Source organism: Tribolium castaneum, chromosome 9 (genome assembly GCF_031307605.1).
Source record: "Tribolium castaneum strain GA2 chromosome 9, icTriCast1.1, whole genome shotgun sequence".
NCBI lineage: Eukaryota > Metazoa > Arthropoda > Insecta > Coleoptera > Tenebrionidae > Tribolium > Tribolium castaneum.
The window spans coordinates 8189630-8216440 of NC_087402.1; the positions used below are offsets into that span (position 1 = coordinate 8189630).

General features: G+C 33.4%; 4 protein-coding genes, 4 long non-coding RNA genes and 1 other non-coding gene across 12 annotated transcripts; 5 read left to right on the forward strand and 4 right to left on the reverse strand.

The window, feature by feature from the left end:
• Positions 1-309: 309 nt before the first annotated feature.
• Positions 310-10650, forward strand: Atet (ABC transporter expressed in trachea). 2 transcript variants are annotated; one of them, XM_008194375.3, is made up of 8 exons: positions 310-598; positions 4542-4714; positions 4761-5075; positions 5511-6085; positions 8473-8988; positions 9035-9135; positions 9185-9340; positions 9390-10650. In XM_008194375.3, exons 2-8 carry the CDS (start codon positions 4575-4577, stop codon positions 9738-9740), a joined length of 2154 nt encoding a protein of 717 aa, XP_008192597.1. In that variant the 5' UTR covers positions 310-598; positions 4542-4574; the 3' UTR covers positions 9741-10650. The 2 variants fall into 2 exon arrangements, with proteins under 2 accessions (XP_008192597.1, XP_973458.1); XM_968365.4 differs by lacking the exon at positions 310-598 and adding an exon at positions 1123-1267.
• LOC135267092 (uncharacterized) lies at positions 367-1022 on the reverse strand. The gene is made up of 2 exons (XR_010335363.1): positions 922-1022; positions 367-861 (listed from the first exon to the last, which is right to left on the reverse strand). It is a non-coding gene; the product is annotated as an uncharacterized LOC135267092 (long non-coding RNA).
• Positions 10651-12077: 1427 nt separating the features above from the next.
• On the forward strand, positions 12078-17824 carry LOC662293 (uncharacterized protein). Its single transcript, XM_064358801.1, has 10 exons — positions 12078-12879; positions 15425-15581; positions 15630-15814; positions 15862-16096; positions 16358-16517; positions 16562-16737; positions 16787-16965; positions 17013-17229; positions 17276-17447; positions 17498-17824. The coding sequence occupies exons 1-10, from the start codon at positions 12710-12712 to the stop codon at positions 17554-17556; spliced, it is 1710 nt and encodes a 569-aa protein (XP_064214871.1). The 5' UTR covers positions 12078-12709; the 3' UTR covers positions 17557-17824.
• LOC662331 (uncharacterized protein) lies at positions 17807-19180 on the reverse strand. The gene is made up of 2 exons (XM_968432.5): positions 18404-19180; positions 17807-18360 (listed from the first exon to the last, which is right to left on the reverse strand). The coding sequence occupies exons 1-2, from the start codon at positions 18966-18968 to the stop codon at positions 17852-17854; spliced, it is 1074 nt and encodes a 357-aa protein (XP_973525.1). The 5' UTR covers positions 18969-19180; the 3' UTR covers positions 17807-17851.
• An 801-nt stretch (positions 19181-19981) lies between these two features.
• Positions 19982-20895, forward strand: LOC103312811 (uncharacterized). The gene is made up of 2 exons (XR_010335361.1): positions 19982-20392; positions 20437-20895. It is a non-coding gene; the product is annotated as an uncharacterized LOC103312811 (transcript).
• Positions 20884-23609, reverse strand: LOC103312810 (uncharacterized). 3 transcript variants are annotated; one of them, XM_008194379.3, is made up of 11 exons: positions 23334-23609; positions 22977-23267; positions 22716-22881; positions 22483-22667; positions 22133-22248; positions 21874-22084; positions 21743-21825; positions 21530-21690; positions 21325-21481; positions 21042-21280; positions 20884-20994 (listed from the first exon to the last, which is right to left on the reverse strand). In XM_008194379.3, the coding sequence occupies exons 1-11, from the start codon at positions 23460-23462 to the stop codon at positions 20915-20917; spliced, it is 1818 nt and encodes a 605-aa protein (XP_008192601.1). In that variant the 5' UTR covers positions 23463-23609; the 3' UTR covers positions 20884-20914. The 3 variants fall into 3 exon arrangements, with proteins under 3 accessions (XP_008192601.1, XP_064214870.1, XP_008192600.1); XM_064358800.1 differs by having other exon boundaries at positions 22133-22227; positions 23322-23609; XM_008194378.3 differs by having other exon boundaries at positions 23322-23609.
• An 85-nt stretch (positions 23610-23694) lies between these two features.
• Positions 23695-25058, forward strand: LOC135267091 (uncharacterized). Its single transcript, XR_010335362.1, has 3 exons — positions 23695-24344; positions 24394-24917; positions 24967-25058. It is a non-coding gene; the product is annotated as an uncharacterized LOC135267091 (long non-coding RNA).
• A 25-nt stretch (positions 25059-25083) lies between these two features.
• LOC107397738 (uncharacterized) lies at positions 25084-25626 on the forward strand. Its single transcript, XR_001574770.2, has 3 exons — positions 25084-25223; positions 25281-25433; positions 25487-25626. It is a non-coding gene; the product is annotated as an uncharacterized LOC107397738 (long non-coding RNA).
• A 48-nt stretch (positions 25627-25674) lies between these two features.
• Positions 25675-26646, reverse strand: LOC107397765 (uncharacterized). Its single transcript, XR_001574794.2, has 2 exons — positions 25997-26646; positions 25675-25947 (listed from the first exon to the last, which is right to left on the reverse strand). It is a non-coding gene; the product is annotated as an uncharacterized LOC107397765 (long non-coding RNA).
• Between the last annotated feature and the right edge of the window lie 165 nt (positions 26647-26811).

Below are 26811 nucleotides of genomic sequence, written 5' to 3' on the forward strand. Positions count from 1 at the left end.
TGAGCTTTTGTGAGCACGTCGAAAGATGGTGCTTTCTTGGCCTAAATTATCAAATTTGAGTGAAAAAACCAGCTGAGGTGCCCACCATGGTGTTTTATCAATAGCAATTGCAATTCTTCGAAGTATTTACGGAATTTTCTGTTACAAAACGCCATGAATGTCGAAAATATGACGCATGGAAACTGGAAAATCAATGTGTAATTTCTTCGCCAGCTGGGTTCGCGTGTACTTGGGTCTTTACGGTTGAAAATGGTGTAAAAGCAAACGTGGAAAGACCCCTATAGTGTTACTCATCGTTTCTCGTTCTTTAGTACGTTTGTACCGAGCGTTCGTATGAGTTATTTTCGTTCGGCTATGGTTAGAGGATTTTCTATCTTAAACGTAGGAGTTAGCTTTGTTTCACTGACTAGTAGGTGACCAATTCAAACAGCAAACGACATGTAGGATGTTTGTAGTTAATTCAACAGCTGATGATGGTAGTGGGTATATGACTTGTGGTGTGGGTCATTCGCAGTCAGTGGAGTGAACGAAACCCAGTGTGTGTCCGCGATTTTCGCATACTTTATTTTTGGAAAAGGATGTTATAACACATCGAACGGTATGTTTTACATTTAATAATCAATATTCCTTGAATCAGAAATTGGAATTCTACCTTTCTCGATCATTAACATAATGGACAAATGGAGGTAACATCACCACACGCGATTTTCTTTGCCTGTGGGCAAGTTTAGGTATTTTCTAATCAGTAAACACCTATTTATTTTTAGTGCTTTGTTAAAACACATTAAATTTCCAAAATGTATTAAAGAGAATGTAAGTAGATACTTCCGGATTTGGAACCTGGGTATAAATAAAATTTCGCTGTTCCAAAGATCACAATTAATTTATATTGTGGTGGCTATTTCCTCATTGTTTACATACCTTGGGTTTTAATTTCTCCACATCACTTTTGTTGTGGTAAAACACAAAGGATTAAAAAACACTTGCTATTACCATTCGATTGCAAAATGATAATTTTATATCAAAACAGCTACCAACAATAGTATTAATAAGATAAGTCATAAATATTATTTCCTCTACAGTCTTATCATCTCAGGACAAACAAATTAACTTAGTCTCGTGTGGCGTGTGGATAATTAAACAAATACTAATGATTTACACTATTTTAGATATTTTTTTCTTTCTTAGTGTTATTTGGGACTCTATAATGTGTAGTAAAACAGCACAAAATTAAAAATATTGTACGCAGTTTACGTATCATATTAATGTAAGTTAATTGTACATTATTTATTCCTAATACATTGTGATTAATGACGTCAGTAGTATGTAACATATATTTTTGTAATGTTGCACGTTCAAAAACAAAAAGTTATATACAGAGAAATGCTTTCAGGCGGCATTTTTTAATCAAAGTTTATTTTTTGTTTGATTTTGAGCTATTATCCATAATGTGTAATTATAGATTTTTATTTCAGACCATCCTACCTTTTTCGTAAGCAGTTGGAGGCTTGCAAAAATTGCGTGATTTATTTTAGATTTTTATTGATTGCTTGTCCGCCTAGAAATCTTCGTCACCTTAAAACTGATAAACAGTTTAAAATCAATCAAAAAATCTTGCTCCAAAAAAGCACATTTCGTGTTTGGATTTAACTCTCAACATTTTTTATCTTTGTATCTATTTCTCAAACAAAGAGAAAATCAAAATATGTAGCCAGCTATAACATGTAACAAATTTATTTTGCTAATGACAACAAATAGTTGTCATGTCCAGTGGAAATTTTATCAAAATATAAGGCATTAGAAACAGCAATAAAATTTTGAGCTAATAAAAAAGCAGCCATTTCATGATTATTCATTGCAATTAATATCAAAAGTAATGTTTTTAAAACAATTTTCCTGTTGTAAAACCCGTTTGTGTTCGGAACATTTATCGAATATTTACAATTTTAAAAGCATTCATCACTCAGGGAACTAATAACCGAATGACTTTTCGACATACTTAAAAACAGTCCTTGTGACCAAATAGAACGTTATTGCTTTTGTTTATAGAAATTTTACACTCATGTTTTTGTAAGCGTTTAGTTAGTATTCACAGATAAAGGGTTTAACATTTCCAAACATGAAATATACGATAACTTTACAAGAAGTAATCGTTTGCGTACACATATTAATGTTTGTTTATTGTGTCTACAGAAGACGTTGTTTTTTAAAAAACGATAACGGAAATACCTCTCCCAATGATGATAATTATACAAGTGCACTTCTTTGTTGTTGTGAGATGGTTTATAATTTGTTTCTAAAAATAAAACAACTAAAACAGGGAATTAATGACTGACTTAGGTTTAATTTTGCTAAAAGTGTGAATATACCTGTTCTACTGGTTTATTTATTTACACGTGGTAACTACTGGAAAAAAATCAAGGAGTTTCTTGCAGGATACGTTGTTGGTGTAGCTTGAGCTTTGAACCTTTGCTTCTGATAAATTTGAAAAATTTGTCATGTGTGAATTTAATCAGTAGAATGATTCGCTGTTGTCCTTGAGCGAGTACATCGTAATTATATCATTCTTATAATTTTTCACGATACAATTTTAGAAATTTTCGTCTTAAGGTAATTCTGAATTAATGTACTTTTAAAACAGCGGTTTAAAAATTTAGTCATTTTGCGGATTAAAATTTTTAAACCGCGATTACATAAACAGTTGCTTTTAATAAGTTGTCTTAATTTTAATTTAAGAAAATCGAAAAAACCTTTTTGCACTCTTTTCGCAAACAAATTAAAATATTTGTTAGTTTGACCTTCTCTCAAGGTGTCGAAACGACGAAACGATTTTGAAAATTGTTTTATTTTCTCCTAACCAACCATTTACAGCAAAAAAGAAACCTCAATCATTTCAAAGAACGTTAACGAAATGTCGTACTTCTCCCAAAAATAGTTTTTGATCTCCGATGATTTCTGACATGGACTGATTGCAGTCAGTTATGGACGGGTCACTTTCATTTTGTGTGATTGTTACTTGAGCTATTTGAATTAGAGAAATTTTTCGTTTATAAATTTAATCACTAATTATATCATTCTTATAATTCTACACGAAACAATTTCGAACATTTTTTCAAAGCTTTTAATTAAAGTTTTTGTTTAAATTTTCGTGCTGTCGTAGGTATTTTTCAAAATTTCGAAATTTTTAGTCTAAATAACAAATGAATTGTGATTGCTTAATAAATTGTATTGTCTATAATAAAGTTCAAACGATTTAAACAGATCGTTATCTATTTCATTGCAAAAAATAGATTCTTTAAAAAATATGTAAAATCTATGATTTGTGTTATCATTGCTTGAATGTTCGTATGAGTTCAAGGATTTTTACAAGGTTTGAAAGCCATTTTGGTTGATTTTAAAAGTGTTACAACTTTAAAAAGCCTTCCGAAAAACAATTAAATTAAATTTATTTTTCGACACCTAAATTTTATTATTGGTTAGTCCAGCTTATATCCCTTTATAAGTCAATTTGGCATAGCAATTTCATAACTTCCTTATTACGATCAGAGCTACTTACTATGAACCTACAATAAAATTATTTGAAGTACGAAACGTCCTCAAGGGCACTACCTGTTGTTGTGGAAAATGATAAATATTTCTACAAGTGGTTTGAAAGTGCAGTAGTTAGACATTTTTAACAATTATAGTTAATAGTAGTACGTGTGACGCCAGTGTCAGGTAATAAAAATAATTATTTACCATTTAAAGACTCAGTGTTGTTTTATATCGGTTTATTAGTCAAATAAAGGGAATAAAATATGTACTTGAAGATACATAAATTGTCTGCTCCGATACCTGAGAAACGCATAAATAACTAGAATGTTTCACATGAAACAAACAATTTACTTTGGACAAAAGAATATTTTACCGTTTCACTTGTATACAATAAAAAAATCTCCGACTTATTTAAACGTTTATTTTCGGATTTAATTTCCGTTTTGAAAGAAAAAACCTGTCCGCAGCTATACATTGTAAGGAACAATAGCTTTGCTCACGTTATCGCTGCTATCAGTCAGTGACAATATGATTTATCTTCCACCTGTGTCGAATATCCCTAACGTTTGTCTGGTTCACAGCATAATGATCTAATCTTATTTACACTGATTGAACTACTTGAACTTTATCTAAATGTCAATGCAATTTGCATTGTCTTAAACAAAATTCACACACTTTGTAGTTTGTAATCACACACTTAATGACTAAAATTAATTTAATTATTGTTTGATATTAAAACAGATGTAAATATTCTAATACGGTTGTTAAACAATATTTCATTTCGCTTTTATTTACACTTTTACGGCAAGAACTCCATAAATGTTGTGTCTACCAAACAGGCCGCAGTTTACTGACATTCAATTTATTGTTAATAAATACAGATGTATAAACTGTTGGAAGGAAAACAAACACGCCAAATTTGTTACAACTTATCTCCACTCTCTAAATAAATTTTTCCAGCTATCAGATTACGAAATTAGTTTAATATTTGTTTCCGTATTTTGCAGCTAGTTCAACAAACCGATGTATCTTTGACAAAAATGGCAGACCCAAAAAGCATAAAAATAAACCTCTCCACGGAAACCGAAGACGGGAACGAATCCGTGTCCTATAACGCTAGAGCCGTTTGTTCGCCGCCGCCTAAAGAACTCGAATCCCTCAATAATGCGTCTGTTTTAAGGTAAATGAGACACAAAATGTAATTTATTGTAAAAAAAATTTTCCAGTGGATCGCAGAACAATCTCTGCAACGGCTCCTCGTCTGTGACAATAACTAGCTCTGGAGCACTCCGCAAAGTTCCAAATAATAGCCCAACGGGTCATAAAAAACCCATGATATCTCTCACCCACTTGCCAAAAAGACCACCTGTCGATATAGAGTTCATAGATTTATCGTATTCGGTCTCCGAAGGTCGGAAACGAGGTTACAAGACAATACTGAAATGCGTGAATGGAAAATTTAGATCTGGCGAACTTACTGGCATTATGGGACCTTCAGGCGCCGGGAAAAGCACATTGATGAATATTCTGGCCGGATACAAGTAAGACTTACTATACTGCGACCTTGAAGCAGGTGTGAAGTCAAAGGTTGAAACGAAAAATAACAACGTGATTGATTTAAAATTTTCGAAAGTTAAACCCGCCAACAAATGGTTAAAAACTGTAAACTATTCCTACTTTCGGACCAAAATATAAACAAAATTAATCGTAAATTCGGCTTTTTATTGGTTTGTTCGGTTAAAACTACTCATCTGATTTATGCATTTAATTGCTAACGAATTTCTGAAAACACAAGTGTTTTTGTGTTAATTAAGTCCATCATTGGGGTCTATGAACGTCTCCGGTCATCAGAATTGACTTCTGCATACACACTGTTGTGAACAGTGGACTTTGGCCACTTTTAAATTAATAAATTTGTCTAAACTGAATGATTCATTTCGCTTAAAACGAAATCTTCGACTATTGTACTTTTTCAGGACGTCCAATCTGGACGGTTCTGTCCTGATCAACGGCAAAGAGCGAAGTCTGCGCCGATTTCGAAAAATGTCGTGTTACATAATGCAAGACGACTGTTTGTCGCCGCAATTAACCGTGAAAGAAGCAATGACAGTGGCTGCGAATCTCAAACTGGGGAAAGGAATAACCCGTTCCGAAAAAAAGGTTGTGATTAATGAGATTATGGAAACGTTGGGATTGCAGGATTGTACAGATACCTACGCCGCTAGTTTGTCTGGTGGACAAAGAAAACGACTCTCTATTGCCTTAGAACTTGTAAATAATCCACCTGTAATGTTTTTCGACGAACCGACGAGCGGTTTAGATAGTTCGTCTTGTTTCCAATGTTTATGTTTGTTGAAATCTTTAGCAAGAGGTGGCAGAACTGTGATATGTACCATACATCAACCTTCGGCTAGATTATTCGAAATGTTTGACCATCTGTACATGCTGGCGGAGGGACAGTGCATCTATCGGGGCAACGTCTCCGGATTGGTTCCTTTCCTTTCGAGCATGGGGCTCAACTGCCCGAGCTATCACAATCCTGCTGATTATGGTAAATATGTCTTTTAAACTTTTGACTTGCTGAATTGTTTCCTTTAAAATCACTTTAATGGTCTAAACTGCTTCTACACATAACGTTTTATCTCTTTATGAAAAAATTTGTATTTATTCACCTACGAAGCTTTTTATAGCAAATACAGCTATTATTCGATTTTAATATTTTGATTTCTTTTTATAAAACAATATTTTCGTGTTTTATTTTTATTTTTATTTTTTATTGCGCTTTTTGAGAAATTATTATATTGTCTTAACCACTGATTCTACTAACTTGACTTGACGAGTCACTGTCTTGCGGACACTATTTTATAAGTTATTGACTCTTTGTGAAAATTGTTAAAAAGTTCAAGTAATATTTTTATTGTTGTGGAACAAGAGAATTTACAATCCCGATAAAAAGATCTATCAAAATAATCAAAATTTTGACTAAAAATTACGCCAATATTGCAATTTTGAACATTAATTCAACAAAAAGAAAAAAAATCTAATAAAAAAAGGAAAAATTGAGCAATTTTTAAATAAGGGTAGCAATTCTTCTTTTCGTGATTTCCTTTTTTGAAATAAGGTATTTTTTAACAAACTGCCCAATTCTGGGATATTTAACACTAATTCAACAGAAAAATGTTAATTACCTATTACTCCATAGATAATTCTTTGACCTTTTTTTCCAATTTTTTGCTAAATTCGTAATATTATAGTAGTACATAAATAGACTATCCATAGTGCTGTAATTTGTTTCTCAAATGTCAAATAAAAAAATAGACGAAGGTTTAGCAAAAATTATTACCGATAATTTGTTAAGTAAAAAAAATCCCACTTGAAAATAGAATTTAGACATATTTTTGCAATTTTCTGCATCGCCTAAAATAAGAGTTTTTTTTTAAAACAATCCTACAATTTCTGGCATGTGTTCAACAGAATATAAACAATTACATTAAAACACCAAGATTGAACGACCGAAACATGCCAAAATCACTCATTTGAAAGCAATTTTTGCACAAATTGAACTAATTTTTCAAGTTAAAAGCAATTTTAATTAACAAATCAGTCGATATGTTGCAGCTGACTAATTCAACTGAAAAAGATACTAATAATACTTTAAAAATTAATTAATATTTAACCATTATTATTTCTTATGACATTCTAAAAGATAAAGCCTCGGATGAGACAAAAAAAATTATTAATGAAATTAAAATAGAGCATTGTGTTTAGCAGTTTATATTTTCAGTTTTAAATTATATTGTTTTAAGCAGTGCCATACAAAGATTTTTTGGTATGAATTCAAACCGAATTTCTGATTTCTCTACCTATCTAAAGAAAAGTAACAAAAAAGATCAAATAATAAGAAATGTAACAATAATAACTGACTTTCTCTTTTTTTTTCCTTGAAAGGACAGAACAACTTGAACTAATTGAACTAATTCAGTCTTCAGATATTATAAAATATCAGATTGAACTAACTCTATTGAAAATATAAAATTTGTTGCATAATCTTTTTAATAAGAGAGATTATTGAAAAGCAAGCAAATAATTATTATTTCTTATGTCATTATAAAAGCATAAATGTTGCTAGCCCCAAAAAATAATTAATTAAATCGAAATAAAAATGTGTTTAGCAGTTTATATTTTCAGTTTTGAAATATTGTTTTAAGCAGTTCCATAAAAAGATATTTTAGTCAGCATGAATTCAAGCCTAATTTCTAATTTCCATACCAAAATAAAGAAAAGTAAGAAAAAAGATCAAAAACAAGAAATGTAATTTTCCCTTAAAAGGACTCAACAATAAATAGTTCTCAATTTTTCCTACCAGATTAATAGCTCAAATTCCTGAAAAACGGACAACTGTTTTTTTCACCCCAGTCAAATATTATAAGATGTTAAAAAAATATAAAACATAAATATAAAATTTATTGTACAATCTTATTAATAAAAGAAGAGAATAAGAGAAATTATCGGAAAGTAAGCTAAATCGAACGAAATCAGCCAAAAAAAAAAGAAAAATAAATTGAGAACCCAAAGGAACGAGAGTTCGTCATCGATTTAATAGAATTTTTTCAGTGTTAAGAGCGGTATTTTTACTTATTATTATTTTTTTTTTAATACAAATTACAAAGATATTACGATTGTGAGATTTCTGCTTTTATCTCAACTAAACATAGTATTTGCTTGAATTTTAAACCAATCTCCCAGTTCCCAGTATTAATCTAAACTGTTATAATTAAAAATACCTACAAATATTCTACAGGTAGAATAAACCCAAAAATATTAAATTTTCTCGTTGAACTCAAGCTTCAAAAATAATGAACTTCAAAAAAAAAGTTTCTTGTTGGTCATTTTTTTAGTTAATTATTTGTCCACCCACTAAAAATAATTATTTTGCAGTGATGGAAGTAGCCTGTGGCGAGCACGGCGACTACGTGCAGAAATTGGTCGTCGCAGTGAACGCAGGCCGCTGCAATACCTACTTACAAAAATCGGATCAGCGCAAAGTCATCTCAAACGACATTGCAAAAGAGACAATACCGCTAAAGCCACAGTGTGAGTCCCTCCCTGTGCCAAACGGCTTTGCTAATAAAACCTCAACTGCGACCCCAGCAACGTGCACAACCTCGTTACTGGACTCGTCGGAAAACTTGCCTCAAATTGAGAAAAGTGGTTTCCCGACCTCTGGAGTGCTCCAGTTTTGGATCCTGTTGAAGAGGACGATCGCGATAACACTCAGGGACAAAACGCTCACGCGAATGAGGCTCGTTGCTCACATCATCATAGGAATATTGCTCGGTCTGATTTACTACGATATTGGCAATAATGCCGCCAAAGTTATGAGCAATGCCGGGTGCTTGTTTTTCACGACAATGTTCACGATGTTTACCGCGATGATGCCCACAATTCTGACATGTATGTAAAAAACAGTTTTTTGTAGCAACTTGAACGTGTGTTTTAGTTCCAATGGAGATGTCTGTTTTCGTAAGAGAACACTTAAACTACTGGTACTCTCTTAAAGCGTACTATTTTGCCAAGACTCTAGCCGATATACCGTTTCAAGTAAGTATAAATTACTGTTTGTTTTTAACGAAATTAAAATAATTTTTAGATCGTTTTAACTGCTTGCTACGTTATGGGCGTTTACTATTTAACTTCTCAACCTCTTGAAGCCACCAGATTCGCCATGGTTCTACTAATTTCAGTACTGACGGCTCTAGTGTCACAAAGCTTTGGGCTGTTGGTTGGTGCAGCTTTTAATATCGAGGTTTGTGAGCTTAACTTTTGCAAGAACTGTCGTGACTGTGCTTTTTCAGGGAGGAGTGTTTCTCGGACCAATATCAACGATACCGTTAGTGCTATTTTCGGGATTTTTCGCAAATCTCAAAGATATTCCAGTCTACTTAAAGTGGTTGCCGTACATGAGTTACGTCAAGTATAGTTTTGAGGCTACAATGATTTCGATCTATGGCTTGGACAGGCCAAAGCTGGACTGCCAGGACGATTATTGTCACTTCAAGTACCCGACAAAGTTCTTGGACCAAATGGCAATGAAAAGCGACATGTTGACGTACACTATCGATGTTGTGGTCCTTTGTGGACTTTTTGTTGTACTTAGGATATGCGCATATTTCGTCTTGCGAATTAAACTACTTCAAGTCCGTTAAAGGCAATTGTAAATTCGACATTTTTAATTATGTGATAGTCTAGTGAATTTTATATTGTGATGTATTTATATATAGGTACTTTTTACGTGATGGTATTAAATATTATCTATTATTTTTTATTGAAACACTTGAATTAATTAGTTGTGCGGGGTCTACTCACAATTTGTTTCTCTCACAGAAATCGTTAAGGTACTAAACTAGAGTTGTTGCAGAGCCGCAAACTAGAGTTATTACACTTAATAGAGTGAGCAGCAATGCTTAGAGCTAACCCAAATCGAGTTTTTATTGACAATAATGCTTTGCAGTTTTCTCGAACGTAGTTGTTCCGTGAGATGGGATAATGCACAATTTGTTACCATTGTTGCTCATTTAAACATAGACACATGTATATCTCAAACATACCAATTCTATTTTGTCTTATTTTAAATTATGTTTGAAGCAAGTTTACTGTTACGGCCCCCGAAGTTATCCGTTTCAGGAGATTTGCTTTTTGGCTGTGCTCAGTTTTTCACCCGAATTATACTTTCAAGATATATTTTTCTATAACAATTGGAGAAAAATTGTGTTGGGACCGAATTCGAGCTGAAATAATCGAATTATTTCCACTCGGAATCGGGGCCTTTATTATTATATCCATGACAGGCTTTTAAAGATTTATTTTCCATAAATTTATTTAAAAAATAATAAAAAACAGTTGGTAATCGCATAATCAAGACCATTTTTGTACTGGATGGCAAGAGCTCTGATTTGTGAATATAATAACCATATTAAATTGTGTTACTTATAACACGTTAAAAACAGTAAGCGAACTGAATTGTGCCAGCTCTTGATAGGTACCAAGATATCTGTTAATTCACTTTGTATGTATACATTTCACACAAAATAAAATTTTGTACTAAGGGATACCAAACTTGAACTTTATTTTCAAAGATATCGGCATTTTTTTATTATTAACCTTAAATACGTGTTAAAATTAAAAAAAAACAGAACGAAAAAACATAATGTCGGAAAATTATTTAAAAACATTTATTTTAAAAAATTTCTTCTAATAAATTGATAATTCGTTTTCCGAGGGAGAAACTAAGAGCTGGTCTATAGGAGCGTCATTAAATGCGTGATCACGTGACCAAATTGAAGGAATTTGGTTGGTCGATTCGCGTTGTTAACTTTTAACGACGAATTTAAATTTAAAGAAGCTTTCTATAAACCGGCCCTAATATTTTTTAATTTTAATGAATAAATCACGTCGAAAATGTTTGTGTGCTAACATTTTTTGCAAAATTTTGATCCAACAAACCTTGAAATTGTTACACTTATTATGTACTCATAATCGGGTGGGTTAAAAATCACAGGAATGATTGAAGAATATTTAGCTTTTTTCTTTAGATTGGCTTGTTTTTAGGTAAGACACCTATTTATTTTCTAAAATTTCGTCAGAAATAACCATATTGGAAGGAAACTGACTAGTTATATACTGGTTTAGACTGACTTCATGAATAGGAAAGTAACTTTTTTTTGCAAAATTTTGTTAAAACTGGTTAAAAAATCCCTTTAATACGCCAGTTATTATCTAATTTTAAACTAAAAAATCACTAATTTTGCGGGGTATCTCCCCCATAGGGCAAACAATTTCAATTTTTTTTGCAAAATTGTTATGAAAATGCCGAACGTAATTATTATTTTTGCTTTTTAAATGCTATAAAACAGATTTTTTCCGAGAAAATTTGCGTAAATTCACGGAAAAAAGAAAAAAGGACAAAAACTACGTCATCTTTGGTTTGTTCGGCCGTTTTACATTCGCATGAAATGGTCGTTTTCGCATTTATTTTTTGATATTTTGTTTTGAAAAAAAATTCCTAAAAATTTACAGAAAGATCAAATTAAATAAAACTTCATGTAGTTTAGATTCTACAAATCCTACTGACTGCTGCGCTAGTTATATTATATAAAAAACGGGTAGACTTGGTTTTGTTAAAAAATTGGAACGAGCAAGAAGCACAAATCATACTAAATAAATTCTGAAAATATTGTTAAAACGGCTCATCAACAAAAAACATTTTTGTTTCTTTTCTCTTCACTGAGAACGAAACAATAACTAAACTGGGAATCAATAACGATGTTTCCAAGTTGAAAATTGTAGAAAAAATGTTTTTGCAAACTTGGAAAGCTATTTTTGGAACAAAGGTAATTGACCTAGTTCGCTGGTTATGCAACCAGGAATTCACACTTGTGGTTGGTTATTTTATTGCTTGAACAACGGTGTTTTAAGGTTGGTAACGGTAAGTTCGGGTGGTTGTTGTTGTCTCTTTCTGGTCGTCAAATTTCCTTTGGTTCTTCTTCACGTGGCAATATTTTCAAATCAAATGTTAATGTGGAACAAAGATGAGGATATAACGTGTATTTAGTGGAGGATTGGTAAATAAAGAGCACCTCAGCGGATGTGTACCGTCTGACATTTCAGCTGTTCAGCCCGTTTGTTGTTGTTAGTGGAATATCAACTCCCAGCGTTTATTATATGGACTGTTGAGGTCAAGCCACCAGCTGTTTTCTGGGTTGTTGGAATTTGAACCATTTGTCCATTGAACAAACAGTTGGTGAGCGTTGGTTCAGCTGTAATTCAGCTGATGTTTGTTGTGGGGTGGTGCAGTTTCTAGGATTGTCAATTTCCTCAAAAAATTCACGTGATTTTCCACTCAAAGAATGAAGAGTGGTTGAAAACAACATCTCCATGGTCAACAATCGAAATCTGCGTGATTACCAGTGTGACGTAATAAATGGATCTGTGAAAACAAAGAGCCCGTTTTAATTAATGTTAATCGCGTCTAAAGTAAACGTGATCGTGGAAAGTGAGGAGGAAAAGTGCAAAAATAAGTCTGGCCTCTAATAGTGATTCATCCGGGGACGACGGTGGACAGCCGCCTCGTAAAAAAACCCGAAGAGACAATAGTATTGCGATTGACACCACCATAATGCAAGCGGCCAGCAACGGATGCGTGCAAAATGGGGCCCCCTCGTCCAGCAACGGGGCTTCGGAGAATGGACACGAGGACACTTCCAATGGGCCCGCCGTGCAATTGACACAGACTAGTCAGGACATTGTCAGGCTCATCGGCCAATACCTCAAAAATGAAGGGCTAACGTGAGTACTGCAATGCCCCACACTTTATTACCGAAATATCGGGATTCTTGCTTCACCACGTATTTATTTTTAGTAAGCAGAAACCAAATTATGTCGACTCATTCTTATTTTTAACGCGAAAATATACTAAATCCTGGAAAATATTTGTTTAGTTATCACGTTTTGTTGCCCCCATGTGTTTATTCGAGGTGACAAAGGCGAGATTAACGCAATTTCCCAATTAGAATAAAGAAACAACCGTAATTCCTCCATTTGACTTTGAAGAGGCGCTAAATTTGATTCCAACAATCAAATGACAAAGGTTTTCTCTCTTGTAACGCTTTGTTTTTCCAGCAACTTCTTTAAAGCATTCACAGACAAATCGACAATTTTAATGTATGATATTTCCATCCATTATTATTGATCAGCTCATCAGACATTGGTGGGTAATTGTAATGGTAAAAGTAAGCAAAAAAGGTTATCATTTTGCGACAAAATCAATATAAACCGTTTTAAGGTTGCAGTGTCAGTGTTTTTTGTACTGTTTGTTACCGAAACTTAATGTTGGTTATTAAGATACAGATCTTTCATTTGTGACAAATTAGAATGCAGTATGACAACCAAGAGGCAACTTGTGGCCAATGGGATGACAGGTCAGGTCGTAGAAAAAATAGTGTATGCAGCACGAAATTTCCAAGAATTGATCCAAGAAACGAATAAAAATGTTGTAGTGTGTTGGATTTTTATTTAATTTTGAGTGTAATACAGTGGTCTTGTATTATATCTGTCAAGATTTTTAAAAGACCTTAAAAACAAATATCCAAGTTAACGTGAAAAATCGGCTTTACTGCATTTTTTGGAGCTGGCTTTTACTGTATATTTCGTATTCGTTTGAAACAGTGACTTATTTAAACTAAATTTAATTAAAATAGCAATAACTAACCTTAACGTCCAACGTGAAGTTTTGAAAACCAGTTATCACCATTTCTGGAAATTATGGCGAGTCTGTGATATCACACTTTAAAAAAAAAAAGAACAATTTCAGTCGTTTTGACACTAAATACACGAAAAACACTTTCTATAACCCACACGAACTAACGGACGCTCAAGTTTTTCAACTCCCATAATGCATAACGTCAAGTGAACGACGTTTCATTGGTTGGTTTGTCGATGACCTTCATTGACACTGAACGCGGGCGATTTGAAATTTGGTAAACTCTTGGATTTTTTTTACGGAAATAAATATGATACGTTTTCACAATGAGATAATAGAGGAACTTTGTAGGAAAAAAATACGGCATAAGTACTTAAACTGAGTGCGGCCCCAAACTTTTTTTGTTGTAATAGGCGAAATACACTTATTAATACTTACTTATTTTCAAAGAAAATATATTTATTTTTATTATTATTATCGTTTTTTTTTGTTTACCCACTAAAATTAAAAATTAGAAAAAATTAAATTAAAAAACTCAAACAGTTGTCAATTTTATTTTTTTAATTTTTCACATAAACACGAAATACTTGCAAAGTAAACACAAAGCAGCAAATGCAGAAGAGGGACTTTCATTACTCATTACTCTAAAAAAGTTTTTAAATTTTTTTTTAAATAACCTTCACCATGCTACAGGTACCATAATTAGCTTAGATACCCTAAAGGGAAGGTCATGTAAGACTGGACTAAAACCATATCATTCTAACAATGGCCCTGTTTTAACGGTAGCTGACAGAAGAGCTCAGCTAGAATTTGCTCGAATTCCATTGGAAGCACGTGTTTTTTTACGGATGAGCTCAGGTTCTGTTTTTATGCCAATAATCGTCGTCAAAGATATGGAAAAAATTAGTGAACGATTTTTCAGTGTGTCATTTAAAACGGACAGCACGAAACTTGCAGTTCTTTGCAGAAGTTCATTGACTGTCTTAAGATTAGAGATGAAGCCATAATTTCCATTCGCGAACCATTTATTTTATTTATTTATTGATATTTACTGATAACGCTCGACCAAACTTTGCAAATATTGCGACAGGGACAACAAAAAACTAGACTGAGTATGAGTGAATAGGTTCTTAAAAAACCTATTTTGTGTTAGTGCCTAACAAAATATTCAAACATTCAAATATACTTCTCAAAAAATATTAAAGTTTAGTTAATATTCCTTAATTTTGCGGCGAATTGTATTCACCTGTTCTTACGTTATAAATAATGTAATTTAGATGGCTATTCTCTTATCAAGCAAAAATTATTCGTTCCCGACCAATAAATCAAACAACAAAATTAATTCATAAGTTTAGAAAATGGAAAAAAATTTTTTGTAAGACGGTGAACAACAGACATTCATTTCGTTTATTAAAACTCTTTGAAATTTTACCTCAAATCCCCTATCCGTTAATCAGTAAAAATATTTATTTAATTTACTTACAAAATTTGTCTACCTACAACGGTTAATTTTTGTATTCTTGGGTTATAATTAGTTGATTATTGTTCGGTTAAATAAGTTTTTTGAAAACAACTAAAAATTGTTTACTTGTTTCGTTAATATAATTTTGTAAAAAACATGATTTTTCGCAGACGAACGGCCGACTCTTTAATGGCCGAATCCGGGTGCCGTTTGGACCACCCCGCAGCTGCCAAATTTCGCCACCACGTAATGGACGGTGACTGGACAAAGGCAGATCACGATCTGCAAGAATTACAGAATTTAATTGCATCTTCCAATAGCTTATTGGTATAAATACCGACCGATGTTCCCAAAACTTAGCATCCATATTTTTAGGAAATGAAGTTTTTATTACTCGAACAGAAATATCTGGAATATTTAGAAGACGGGAGAGTTTTGGATGCTCTCCACGTGTTGCGAAATGAATTAACACCTCTACAACACAATACTTCAAGAGTGCATCAACTCTCAAGCTACATGATGTGTTCAAATACGCAAGAATTGCACGAACGTACTAATTGGTAAAACGGTTGCTTGTGTTTTGGGGTAAACTCATTTGTCGATTTAGGGATGGGAAGGGTTTAAAGTCCCGAACAATTTTGATGGACAAACTCCAAACCTATCTGCCCCCGAGTGTTATGTTACCGCCTAGCCGACTACATACTTTGCTCAATCAAGCGCTTGAGTTACAAACTTTACATTGTAGCCATCATAACACGGCACAGCAGATCACCCTGGACAACGCCTCGCTCTTAGTTGACCACTGCTGTGCCAGAGACACGTTTCCTACTCATACTATACAAGTAAGTGAAACTATTTTATATCGAGTCTTCTTTTAACAAAAAATACGAAATTAATCACCTAAAATGTATCTTCAAGTTTAAACCTCCCAACAACGGACACCGATGACCTTTAATTGTCCGTTGTAGAGAGATGTCCGTTAAAAGAGCCTTCACTATAAAACAATTCAAACCTGTTTTGATTGATTGTTATAGCTTATAATACTGATGTTTATTTTGTAAAATTTTATTTAAATGTTAAGCAGTTGGTATTTTTGCTTTTAGATCTTAAACGATCACTGTGATGAGGTCTGGTTCTGCCAGTTTTCGCCCGATGGGACGAAGCTGGCGACCGGATCCAAAGATACCAATGTGATTATTTGGGACGTCCACCCGGAGACTTGCACGCTCTCCCTGAAAAAAATCCTCGAAGGACACAATTACGGTAAAAAATGGGTTCAAGCGACTGAAATTTAATGCTTGATTTAGGAGCTTCGTACATATCGTGGAGTCCCGATTCGGTTCATTTAATTGCGTGCGGTCCGGAGGAAAGTCCCGAGGTTTGGTTGTGGAATATCGAAACTGAAAAATTCCTCAAAGTCTCGCAATCTCCCGAAGATGCTTTGGCGTGCTGTGCATGGCATAAAGACGGTACAAAATTTGTGGTAAGTGAACAAAATCAGTTGTTGCCTCAAATAAATAACGCTATTGAAGGTGGGTGGGATTAGAGGTCATTTTTATCAGTGTGATATGGAAGGTACTGTCATAGATTCGTGGGAGGGAGTCCGTGTGAACGGTTTGTGGTGTCGGAAAGACGGGAAAACGGTCATTGCGTCGGATACACATCACCGGATCAGGGGCTACATCTTTGAGGAGCTTTCAGACCATCAAATGTAAATCCCCATCAATTTTGACCAATGATTCAATTCGTTTCGTTTAGATTGCAAGAAGATCACGCTATCATGTCGTTCACCGTTGACAAAAACGACAAACTTGCGCTTTTAAACGTTGCCACACAAGGTGTTCATCTATGGGACTTAAACGATAAATGCTTAGTTAGACGATACCAAGGAGTTACTCAGGGTCATTTTACAATACATTCAACTTTTGGAGGAGCTAACCAGGACTTTATCGCCAGTGGGAGTGAAGACAATCAGGTGAAAGCCACCAGGGTTTTGTTCAAATTATTAATTCATTCCACAGGTCTACATCTGGCATATTCGAAACGAGCAACCCATTGCTGTTTTAACTGGCCATACAAGAACAGTAAACTGTGTTGCCTGGAATCCTGTTTATCCACAAATGCTTGTTTCAGTTTCTGACGACTGTACAGTTAGGGTATGGGGACCAAAAGATAAGGTGCCTAAACCAACAGGTGGGGATTCACTTTAAAAGTAGCAGTTACTAAACGAGTCACGTTTTCAGTGTCTTTATCTAGTAGCGATTCAAGTAATAACAGCACATGGAACGAAATGATTTCATAGTGACTACTTACAAAGACTGAGCGAGAAAACATCATCTCTTAAGTTTATTTATTGGCTATACAGCGATAAGGATTTAAGGTAGGAGTCAAAATTGTATCTGTTTGGAATAGTGCTCCAATGAGTGTAATTAAGATTAAAGCTTTTATAAACGAGGAGGTTTATCAATAATGTTATTACATAGTGATATTAACACAGACAATTATTTAAAATAGAGTGTAAGTAATTAAAAGGAATGTATCTTATCTCCAAATAAAGTTTTTTATGTGTTCTTTATTTTGTACGATACCATACACAATTAAAAGTTGACTTGTGGTCTCACATGTTTTTGCAGTTTGTTACCTTTAATCCCCAACGAAAGGTTAAACTTGGCTTGCATTCGCTTCAAATAGTGAATATCCCTTGCTTTCTTTGCCGCTGCTTCTTGTTGCGTCTCAGTCCAGCCTAACGCTCGGTAACAGGACAAGACTTTGTGCAGCTTTGAAGGTTTGGAAACTATCGCAGAGTTGTGTCCAATATTTTGTTTATAATATCGCATGAGACTTCTATGGCCTATTGAAACTCCAGATGGTAGCACTAACTGGTATTCTGTACTATCTAACTCTGGAATAGCCACTTCTTCGTCCGGATTTGTATGGCTTTCAGCGTCTGGATACGACGTTGAATAGTCGTAAAAATCTGCATATTCGGCTAGAGCCACTCCTTCGTGAAGCATTCTGCAGTGGCCCTTGTCAAGCATATGTTTTCGAGCTGCGTCCGCTGAATAAAACGTCCGGCCTTTTTCATTGCACCACAAACACATGAAACCTAAAGCAAGGGTTAAAACAATAACACAAATTATTTAACCAACCGTTTGAGATTTTCTCGCCGAGATATTGCAACAAGCCGTAGACATCAGTGCAATATTCTACGTCCGGAATGAAGAATGAGTGCGCCACAGTCATGTGCTCCAAGTTCTTCAGGAAATTCTTGCTGTGGTGGAGGCAGAAGATGCAGTCGTTGTTGTCAAGTGGGTTTTCGGACTCTTCGTCCCATTCGTCTGAGTCAACCTCTTCAATGTCTGAATCTGACTCTTTCGCGGGTTTTGAATCAACTTCCACGTAATCCTTTTCATTCTCTTTGTGCTTTTTCGAGTTCAAGTGGTTGTCGTATGCGTTTTGATTCCCGAACAGCTTCCTACAGATCTGGCAATGCACACTTTTATCTTGCTTCTTCTCCTCTTCAACACTTCGTTGCATGAACACTTTGCGTTGGAAATCTTCGGCGGAGACTGGCGGTAGTTCGGACACCTTGCGTTTTAGGTTGTAGCGGTGCCAGTCGCTTTTGTAATGCTCTCGTTGGAGCTCCGCATTTTTAAAAGCCACGTGACACGTAATGCAAGTGAAGGAATTTAATGAAACGTCCGACTTTTCCATTGCGTTTCGATGATAAATTCAACTCCAGAATTGTAAATCAAACGTGGGGAATATTGTCGGCTTTTAGCTTACTGGAAAAACTTGAACAGTCTTGGCACTTTTGACACTTAATTTGGAGGTTATTTGCCTGTTTGACACCATATGTCAGTGAAAAATATGGAGCCTGGCACCATGAAAATTACAGTCGACCAGACAACCACTGCGCGCATGGAGCGCATTTTCTACAGCCAAGTTCACGCCAGGAAAATTATCAAAATAATCGTAAATCATTATAAAAACATCAATAATCTGCTACGCTGACTTGCATATAACATTTGTAGAACATCTCCTGACCATTCTAATGTGTTTTATTACAAATTAAAACTTAACTGAATTTCATTTCTGTATTTTTACTCTCATATTTAAACAATGCAAACTGATTTTTTTTAACCCCCTTTATATTCTGCAATTTTCTTTATTTTTGCAAGACATTAAGCCCTTCCATAGGGCTTTCGACTGTAAAAAAATCATGTTCGGACAAACACCCCTTGGGACCTTAACGATTTTTTTTAATTTTAATAAAGTTTCTCCAATTTGAAAACTTTATTATTTTCACCCACTTTATATTCTGCAATTTTCTAAATTTTTGCAGGATATTAAGACCTTCAATAGGGCCTTCGACTGTAAAAAAATCATGTTCGGACAAACACCCCTTGAGACTTTAATGAATTTTCAAAGATTCTTTAAAATTTCCCGATTTTGCAAACTTTATCTTTAAAAATTCATTACAGTATTCAGAATGGCCCACGAAGGGTGAATCAGTTATTACAGGAAAGGAAAAAAATAGTAAAAATAATTAATAAAAATTTTGCAAAATGCTTTTATAGAAAAGTTGTACTTTATGTTTTATTACGTGGTAAACTTAACACACGTTAATACGCCTTTATAATATAAATAATATTTATAACAAATAACAATTCTAAGCCCACAAGGTGTATAGTGGGTTGCCTACAAAAGCGAAAGTAAAGGAACAAAGGACCGAAATTACCACTGTACTTCAGATAAACGTATAAAGGGTTCTCATCAAGAACTCTACCTATTGTATTATAGTTTTATTTCAAAGAAGCTCAAGGGTCGAAATTAAAATTTAAAAAAATAATTCAAATTTTATAATTATGATTTTCTCTGTAATCACTAATCAGTTATTTTGTACACATTACATTAATATTTCCTTTAATTTTAAAGGTCACATTTTTCTAAACAATTGCATCAATATAAAAGAATGTTTTAATTTTTGTTTATTGGAAACCAATTTGATTATTATCTCATGGTTAAACTTACCACTGCCTCCCTATAATTAAATCATAATAATCTGTAATTTGTTACTCCTATATAAATCCTCTTTTCTCCAAGCACCAACAGTTCACACGGCAGCAATGAGACATGTAAGTTTCGTTTACTTGTTTATTTTATTTGATGAATATTTTAGATCGGACCTTTAATATTTTTTTCTATTCTGACTTTCGTCAACTCTAAACCTCAGTCTCCGCCACCCGAAGATGTAAAAGATCAAGGAAATGTTATTAAAGGAACGTACTCTATAATTGACCCAAATGGTAATAAACGAATTGTTCATTACACCACCGATGGTCGGAATGGTTTTAGTGCCGTAGTTGAAGATGAAGCGAAAAACAATGAAACCGAACCGGTACCTCCACCAAATGATAAAAAAGACGACCAGAAAAAAGATAAACAAGTACCCAAAATACAGTTTATTCCAGTGCCCGTTTATCAACCACAAGCACCGCAAGTTTCCACACGTGGAAATTTTTACGGCACACCTTATTACCCAAACAGTGGATATTATTCCAACCCGTATCGGACTCCATACGGATATCCTGCTCGATATTATTATTGATTTATTAATAAAAACGAGTTAGAAAATGAATTTTATTTAAACAAGTATTTTATAATTCGACGTCTAGGAATTTTTCAACATTCACTTCTGGAAGCTCTTCAGCTAAACTCAGCTTTTCCAAATTTTTAACTACAATAATTGTATTAAAAAATTGTTGGAGGTGTAAAACAGCTTACGATTCGCAATGTCTTCTTGGTCACAAGTTTCACTTAATATAGTCAGGATTTCTTTGAATTGAGCGAACTCTTTAACATATTTTTGCGTCAATTCGTAAAAGTTGAAACTTATCAAGCTTAATATCCTCATACTTTTTTTACAAATTGATTTCGTTTCAGCGGGATTCCTCCGATTTATTTTCAAACTTTTATAAATAATCCCAATGCCTAACTTATACAATTGTGATAAACACTGGCAGCTGAAATATAACAGTTAAACGAAATCAAACGAGACATTAAATACGTTTTTGTCTCCTGATATAACAACGAATTGTCGGCTCTAAAAATATTATAAATGAACCCAACAACATTTGAAACCACAAGTGGAAGCATTTTTTTGTCTCTTATTTCCTGTAAGTTATTTTCTAACAGAACCATAAATGTATGAAACCTACAAACGCCTAAATAAATGTGTAAAAACAAACAGTAAAAGCATGCAAAAAACATACTTTCAGTTAATTTTTCTTCCCCACTGGACTTAGAACACAGCGAAACAACAAAATTTGAGTTTCTTGTTACAATCTTAAGAAATAAAGTAATATCAACGATGATCTCAACATCAGGGTTCAAAGAAAGTAGCTTTTGGGTAATTGTGTCATAAAAAATTGACCTGTAAAATACCGAAAAATAATTTGGCAAAAATAAATACACACAATAACTACAAGCAACATCTGTCGTCACAGCCAAGTCGACACAACAGCCGTACCGCCGCACTTAAAAAAATTGTGAACGTTTTTTCGGTCTTCTGCAAATAAAAATACAACAAAATAACTACGGCAAGTGTCTTATTTACATTATTTCCGATCGTAGAAATGAGCTCCAAGAGCAACAGCAAATATTGAGATGCTGGAATATCTGCAAATTTTCCACTTATGTTAATTTTTGAATTTGGAGATGGATCTGATTGCAAATATCTCGTTAAATGGGTACTAAATGGTACCACCTCTGCCAGAAATTTAATTATTTCGCCGCATTTTTCGGCCGATTCGTTCAACATATTTAAGCTGAATCAAACAGTTAAATGAAAATTTTCTATTTTCTTTTAAATTAACCTGCTAGTCTGCAAATAGAGTTCATCCAATTCTGACACATCCTGTAAATGACTTCCTTCATTTTGGTTCATACATATATGAAAATTTTTTAATTGCTGAAAGGAAAATTCTACAACCTGAAAAAGTTTTACTAAATATTCCGCTGAAAGTATATTTCTATACTTAAAAAACTAATAATCAGACAGAATTATTTAATTACACGGAAGGGTTTAAAAATTCTGAAAAAATTCTCTTGTATAGATAAAGAAATAAAGTATTGAATAGCTAACGCTGTGCTTTCTGTGCGATTATTAGTTTTTGGAATATGTAGTAAAAACTACATTTAGCCGACTCAATATTTTTGAAATTACCTTGTTCACGTAGTTTGCACCTACTTCGGAATCTAATTCATTGTGTGAAAGGTTGACTAAAGCTAATAACTCGACATAAATGGAACACAAGTCGTAGTCTTTTAATTTTTTATTCAGACTGGTACTGTTTTCCACTTTTGGACGCTTTTGTAAAAATGAAAAAGTGAAACTTTTTAATGGGTAAACTAAAAAAAATCAATCAAATAAAGCAAGAAATTTTGGGCGCCACTTGCATTCAACTGTATTTATATGAATTTTGGAATTTTCACTGGACGTTTCCTTTACATTTTTTTTAGGACTTGCAACAGTTGTCTTAGATTTTTCTGTAAAGCTTTGCTCTTTATTAATCAATTTCGAAAGTTCTGCTATTTGTTGTTTAAGATTTGCAACTTCGAGATTCTACAACACATTAGCGCCACTTAAAATAAAACCAATTAATTGTATTTAATTTCCCGCCAAATCGCAGTTTAAAAAATTGAGCATTATAAACTTACCTTAAACTCTAATTCACTTTTAATGGATTTATTTTCCTTTTCCAGTCCGCAAAACTTATCTCTCCACTCCTTCTGCTTCCTTTCTTGATCTACTTGTGTGGACGCTCTCACTTGTTGTAAATTGCTCCTCAAAATTGAAATTTCTCCTTCTTTCTCTGCAAACTTCTCCTGTAATTGCTTTATTCTTTCTTCTAAAGTACACGGGTCCGCGGTATTTTGTTGTGTGGACGTAAACATATTCTCAGGATTTTTAAAAACGCTGTATGAAGTCAACAGAGTGACATCGTGTTCCTGCGAAGCAGTCCAAGCAAATAAAATTTTCAAAAACATAATTAATTTGCTAACTGATTTACACACTTGAGTTGCCCGTTTGAGGCAATCATCAATAATATCATCGTCTAAATCATCGCCCCAATCATCGTCTAATTCATCCAAGCGGGGCTTCTTTGTTGATGAACTTCTTGAGTTGCTTGCTCTCTTTGACATCGTGTTTTATTGAAATGGGAGACGGGAAATTAGCAATGATTTAAATTTGCTTAACCAAAATTAGAAATAGTTTGACAACATAAATCTTTTTTGCCGGTTTAGCTTAACCTCAAAAAGTTTTACATCGACTACCAGCATGACATGCTGTATCATTGGTTATCTAACTCCAGGCGTCTCAAAGTTTATTCATTTTATTATTTATTATTATTCCAAAGATACTTCTTATTCTAACAAAAAACTAAAATTTCTCTCCATATATCGTACTACTATGTAATTTAATTCTTAAAAAATTCGGGCGTTTTTTAATTAATATACATTTGCTAATGTCTAAATATCCTCTGTAATGGATAATTTTTTTAATAATGTAAAAATGATGTCTTCTTCATTAAAAAGCTAGATTATTTCGCTTTTCCTTCATTTTCTTAATAGCACATACGTTCACATTACTATCGATCTAAAATAGAGTAATTGCGGGAAAGCTTGTAAATAGAGTTTGCAATTTTAATAATTCGCAAACAATCACAAATTCAATTGCTCTGCTGTACCCTATTTGATTCAGGACATCAATATAAAAAGATTCTCATCGTTCTCATAAATCAGTATTAGTCAAAATGTCATTCGAAAATGAACATCTGGGTAAGAAATATTGCCATATTAAAAAAAACATAGGTAAAAGACCAAACTATAAACTTATTTGTAGGTATAAAATTAACGCACTTTCTCTGTGTAGATCTGATTAAAAAAAGACCAGTAAAATTCCTAAAAAATCTTATTTTCTTTCAGTACTTCGTAGTCCAAATAATACAAACCTATTACTTTCTGAAAATATTTGAAATCAGGTTTTTTGTAAAATATGCGCCTGTATATTTCGGCACGTATTTTGTAAGTTATTTCAAAATTACTAAAACTGAGTAAAAGCGTTAAATTTCAGCTACTGTTTGTTATAATCGTTTCATGGTTTTCAGAAAATATAGACAATTACACCACTGCCCAGTTCGACAAGTGGGAACTTGAAAACATGACTCAAACCTTCGATGAAAAATTATATAAAAAAATTAAAACACCATCAATGATTGTTTCAATCGTCATTATAACAAATTTCGCTTTGGCTTTAGTGTCTGGTTATTTTCACATATTGCCTGACGACGATGATAAAGAAATATTCTTCATTTTCATTTTCGTTGAAGAACATTTTCCGAAATGGCAGTCGGTAATTTCGTGGGCAATTCGTTCAACTTACATTTTTACCGCCTACTTTATGATTTATCCCATCAATACTCTAAGCTACTTCATGTGGAGACTCAAATTTCACATGTATTTCTATTTGGAAAATATCAAGAAAATCAATGAGGGACGACCGCAAAACGAAAAAAACATAACCACATGTATTCCTTTTCAAAAAGAAGTGAGAAAAAGATTGATACGTTGTATTAAACGCCACACGGAAATTGCTCAGTAATCAACTTAATAAGTCGGTTATTTGCACTTAATTCATAAATTCCAGTCTTTATACTTTAACAAATGGTATTTTCGGCACAATGATTTTAGTATGCGCCGTTCTTGGAGGCCTTCTAATGGTCAGCACAGCGTTTTTCGTCCTTGCAGTTAGTACAAATTGATAATTTTACTGGTAGAAAATTACAACTGTTTTAGTTTGAGGGTTCATTTTTTAAAAAAATTTGGCGAGTTGGGACTTTAATTCTGTGCGCTGCTATTACTTCTGCTGGCTCTACACATTCAGGAGAGAGTCTAGAAACGAGTGTAAGTTCGTTTTTACTAAACATTGAGTAATTATTAATAATTTCGTACTCTTATTAGGGCAATAACATTTTTCTTTACCTAAAAGAACAGGACTGGTACATTTGGGATAGGGAAAACCAGAAGATATACCTAATTTTTTTAACAAACGTCAAACCTTTAAGAATAGAATTCTCTGCAGACGTTGGTATTAATTACAAATTAGCGGTCTCGGTAATAAATATTAAAAAAAAATGGTTAAATTTTTACACATCTTCGTGTTTTAGACGCTCAGAACCGTGTACTCCATCGTTTCGGTATTATCGCAATTAATTAAATAATTTGATGCAGGTTGTTTAATGAATTCAAAAATTTAAACTTTGTCCAACACACACTATAGCACATTAAACACATTTCAGAATTTAATAACACACAATCAACATTAAAAAACATAGACTTGAAATAAATCACAACAAATAAAAAATGTTATTTATTGAAAAATCATTGCTTTCTTAAAACTAGGTACGAATATAACAAGAACATGAAATTTTTACATTTACGGATCTGGTTCCTCACACTCAAGTGTTCCGTTATGTTTGCAGATGAGCCCTTGAGGACAGTTCTGTAACTGTCCCAAAACAAGTCGTCGATTTTTTCGTACTTGGACACACTGATAAAATCGCTTTTCATCGTAACAAATAAATTCTCTATCGCCGCAATCTACCTCTTTAGTGTAAACAAATTCAAGCTAAAAGAAATTTATGTTAAAAAACAGAAATAAAACTTGACACACTTACGAAAACAAAAACAGCAAGTGTTATTGCAGAAAATTTCATTTTGCGTTTGTTGCTAGCAATGACCCTAGTTTAACTGATAAATGATAAATGTAGTCAAAATTTGGTGTTTTTATGTTCAAAACATGAATCACGAACAAGATTTAGTATACGAGATGATTCAGTTAGAATGACAAGGCGTTATCACAGCTTTTGATAATTAAATCAGAGGTTAATTCCCTATAATTGTTTGAAAATTTCTAAAGCAGCACTAGTGCATGAAAAAGGTAGATAATAAATCAGTAAAGTAGAGAATTATCGATCTCACTGCTCTTTCTGTAGCTGAAACTATTGAAAAATTATTGTGTGAACGAGCAATTAATCAATTTATTTGAAAGCAATACTATTTAACACCATCGATCAATTGGAAAATGACAAACATGTTGCAATTTCTAAGGCGTTTAATAATGTCAAGCTCAGTACTTCAAAATTAAAAAAGCACTTCAAATTCTACTCATAGTTCAGTTTTTTCAACCTTAGAATTATTAATTAAGTCATTGGCTTATAAAGTTGTGGAAAAACACTACTCTTGATTATGCCTATTAATAAAAAATAAAGAATTAATTGTTTTGATATTTAGTATGACCCCTTATCACAATCCGTACGATAGGAAGGAAGCCTATAGTTTTTCATACTTGTTTGTTTGCATGTCTATTTGTGCAATTTGCAAAAGTAGGCTAGAAGTGCACAGTTCAGTGTGCAGCTAGCGATTGAACCTCCTGACAGTCTAATTTTATAAGAAAGTCGTTTGAGACAACCTCCCATACCTTCAAAGAGTG

Coding starts and splice junctions, on each gene's coding strand:
- LOC662293 (XM_064358801.1), top strand. CDS start 12,710: ATGCAAGCGGCCAGCAACGGATGCGTGCAAAATGGGGCCCCCTCGTCC. Junction 15,815..15,861: donor TTGCACGAACGTACTAATTG/GTAAAACGGTTG, acceptor TTGTCGATTTAG/GGATGGGAAGGGTTTAAAGT. Junction 17,448..17,497: donor TAAGGTGCCTAAACCAACAG/GTGGGGATTCAC, acceptor TCACGTTTTCAG/TGTCTTTATCTAGTAGCGAT.
- Atet (XM_008194375.3), top strand. CDS start 4,575: ATGGCAGACCCAAAAAGCATAAAAATAAACCTCTCCACGGAAACCGAA. Junction 4,715..4,760: donor AATAATGCGTCTGTTTTAAG/GTAAATGAGACA, acceptor AAAATTTTCCAG/TGGATCGCAGAACAATCTCT. Junction 6,086..8,472: donor TCACAATCCTGCTGATTATG/GTAAATATGTCT, acceptor ATTATTTTGCAG/TGATGGAAGTAGCCTGTGGC.
- LOC103312810 (XM_008194378.3), bottom strand. CDS start 23,462: ATGTCAAAGAGAGCAAGCAACTCAAGAAGTTCATCAACAAAGAAGCCC. Junction 21,826..21,873: donor TTTCTACGATCGGAAATAAT/GTAAATAAGACA, acceptor TTTTATTTGCAG/AAGACCGAAAAAACGTTCAC. Junction 21,281..21,324: donor TTATATCAGGAGACAAAAAC/GTATTTAATGTC, acceptor GTTATATTTCAG/CTGCCAGTGTTTATCACAAT.
- LOC662331 (XM_968432.5), bottom strand. CDS start 18,968: ATGGAAAAGTCGGACGTTTCATTAAATTCCTTCACTTGCATTACGTGT. Junction 18,361..18,403: donor CGGCGAGAAAATCTCAAACG/GTTGGTTAAATA, acceptor CCCTTGCTTTAG/GTTTCATGTGTTTGTGGTGC.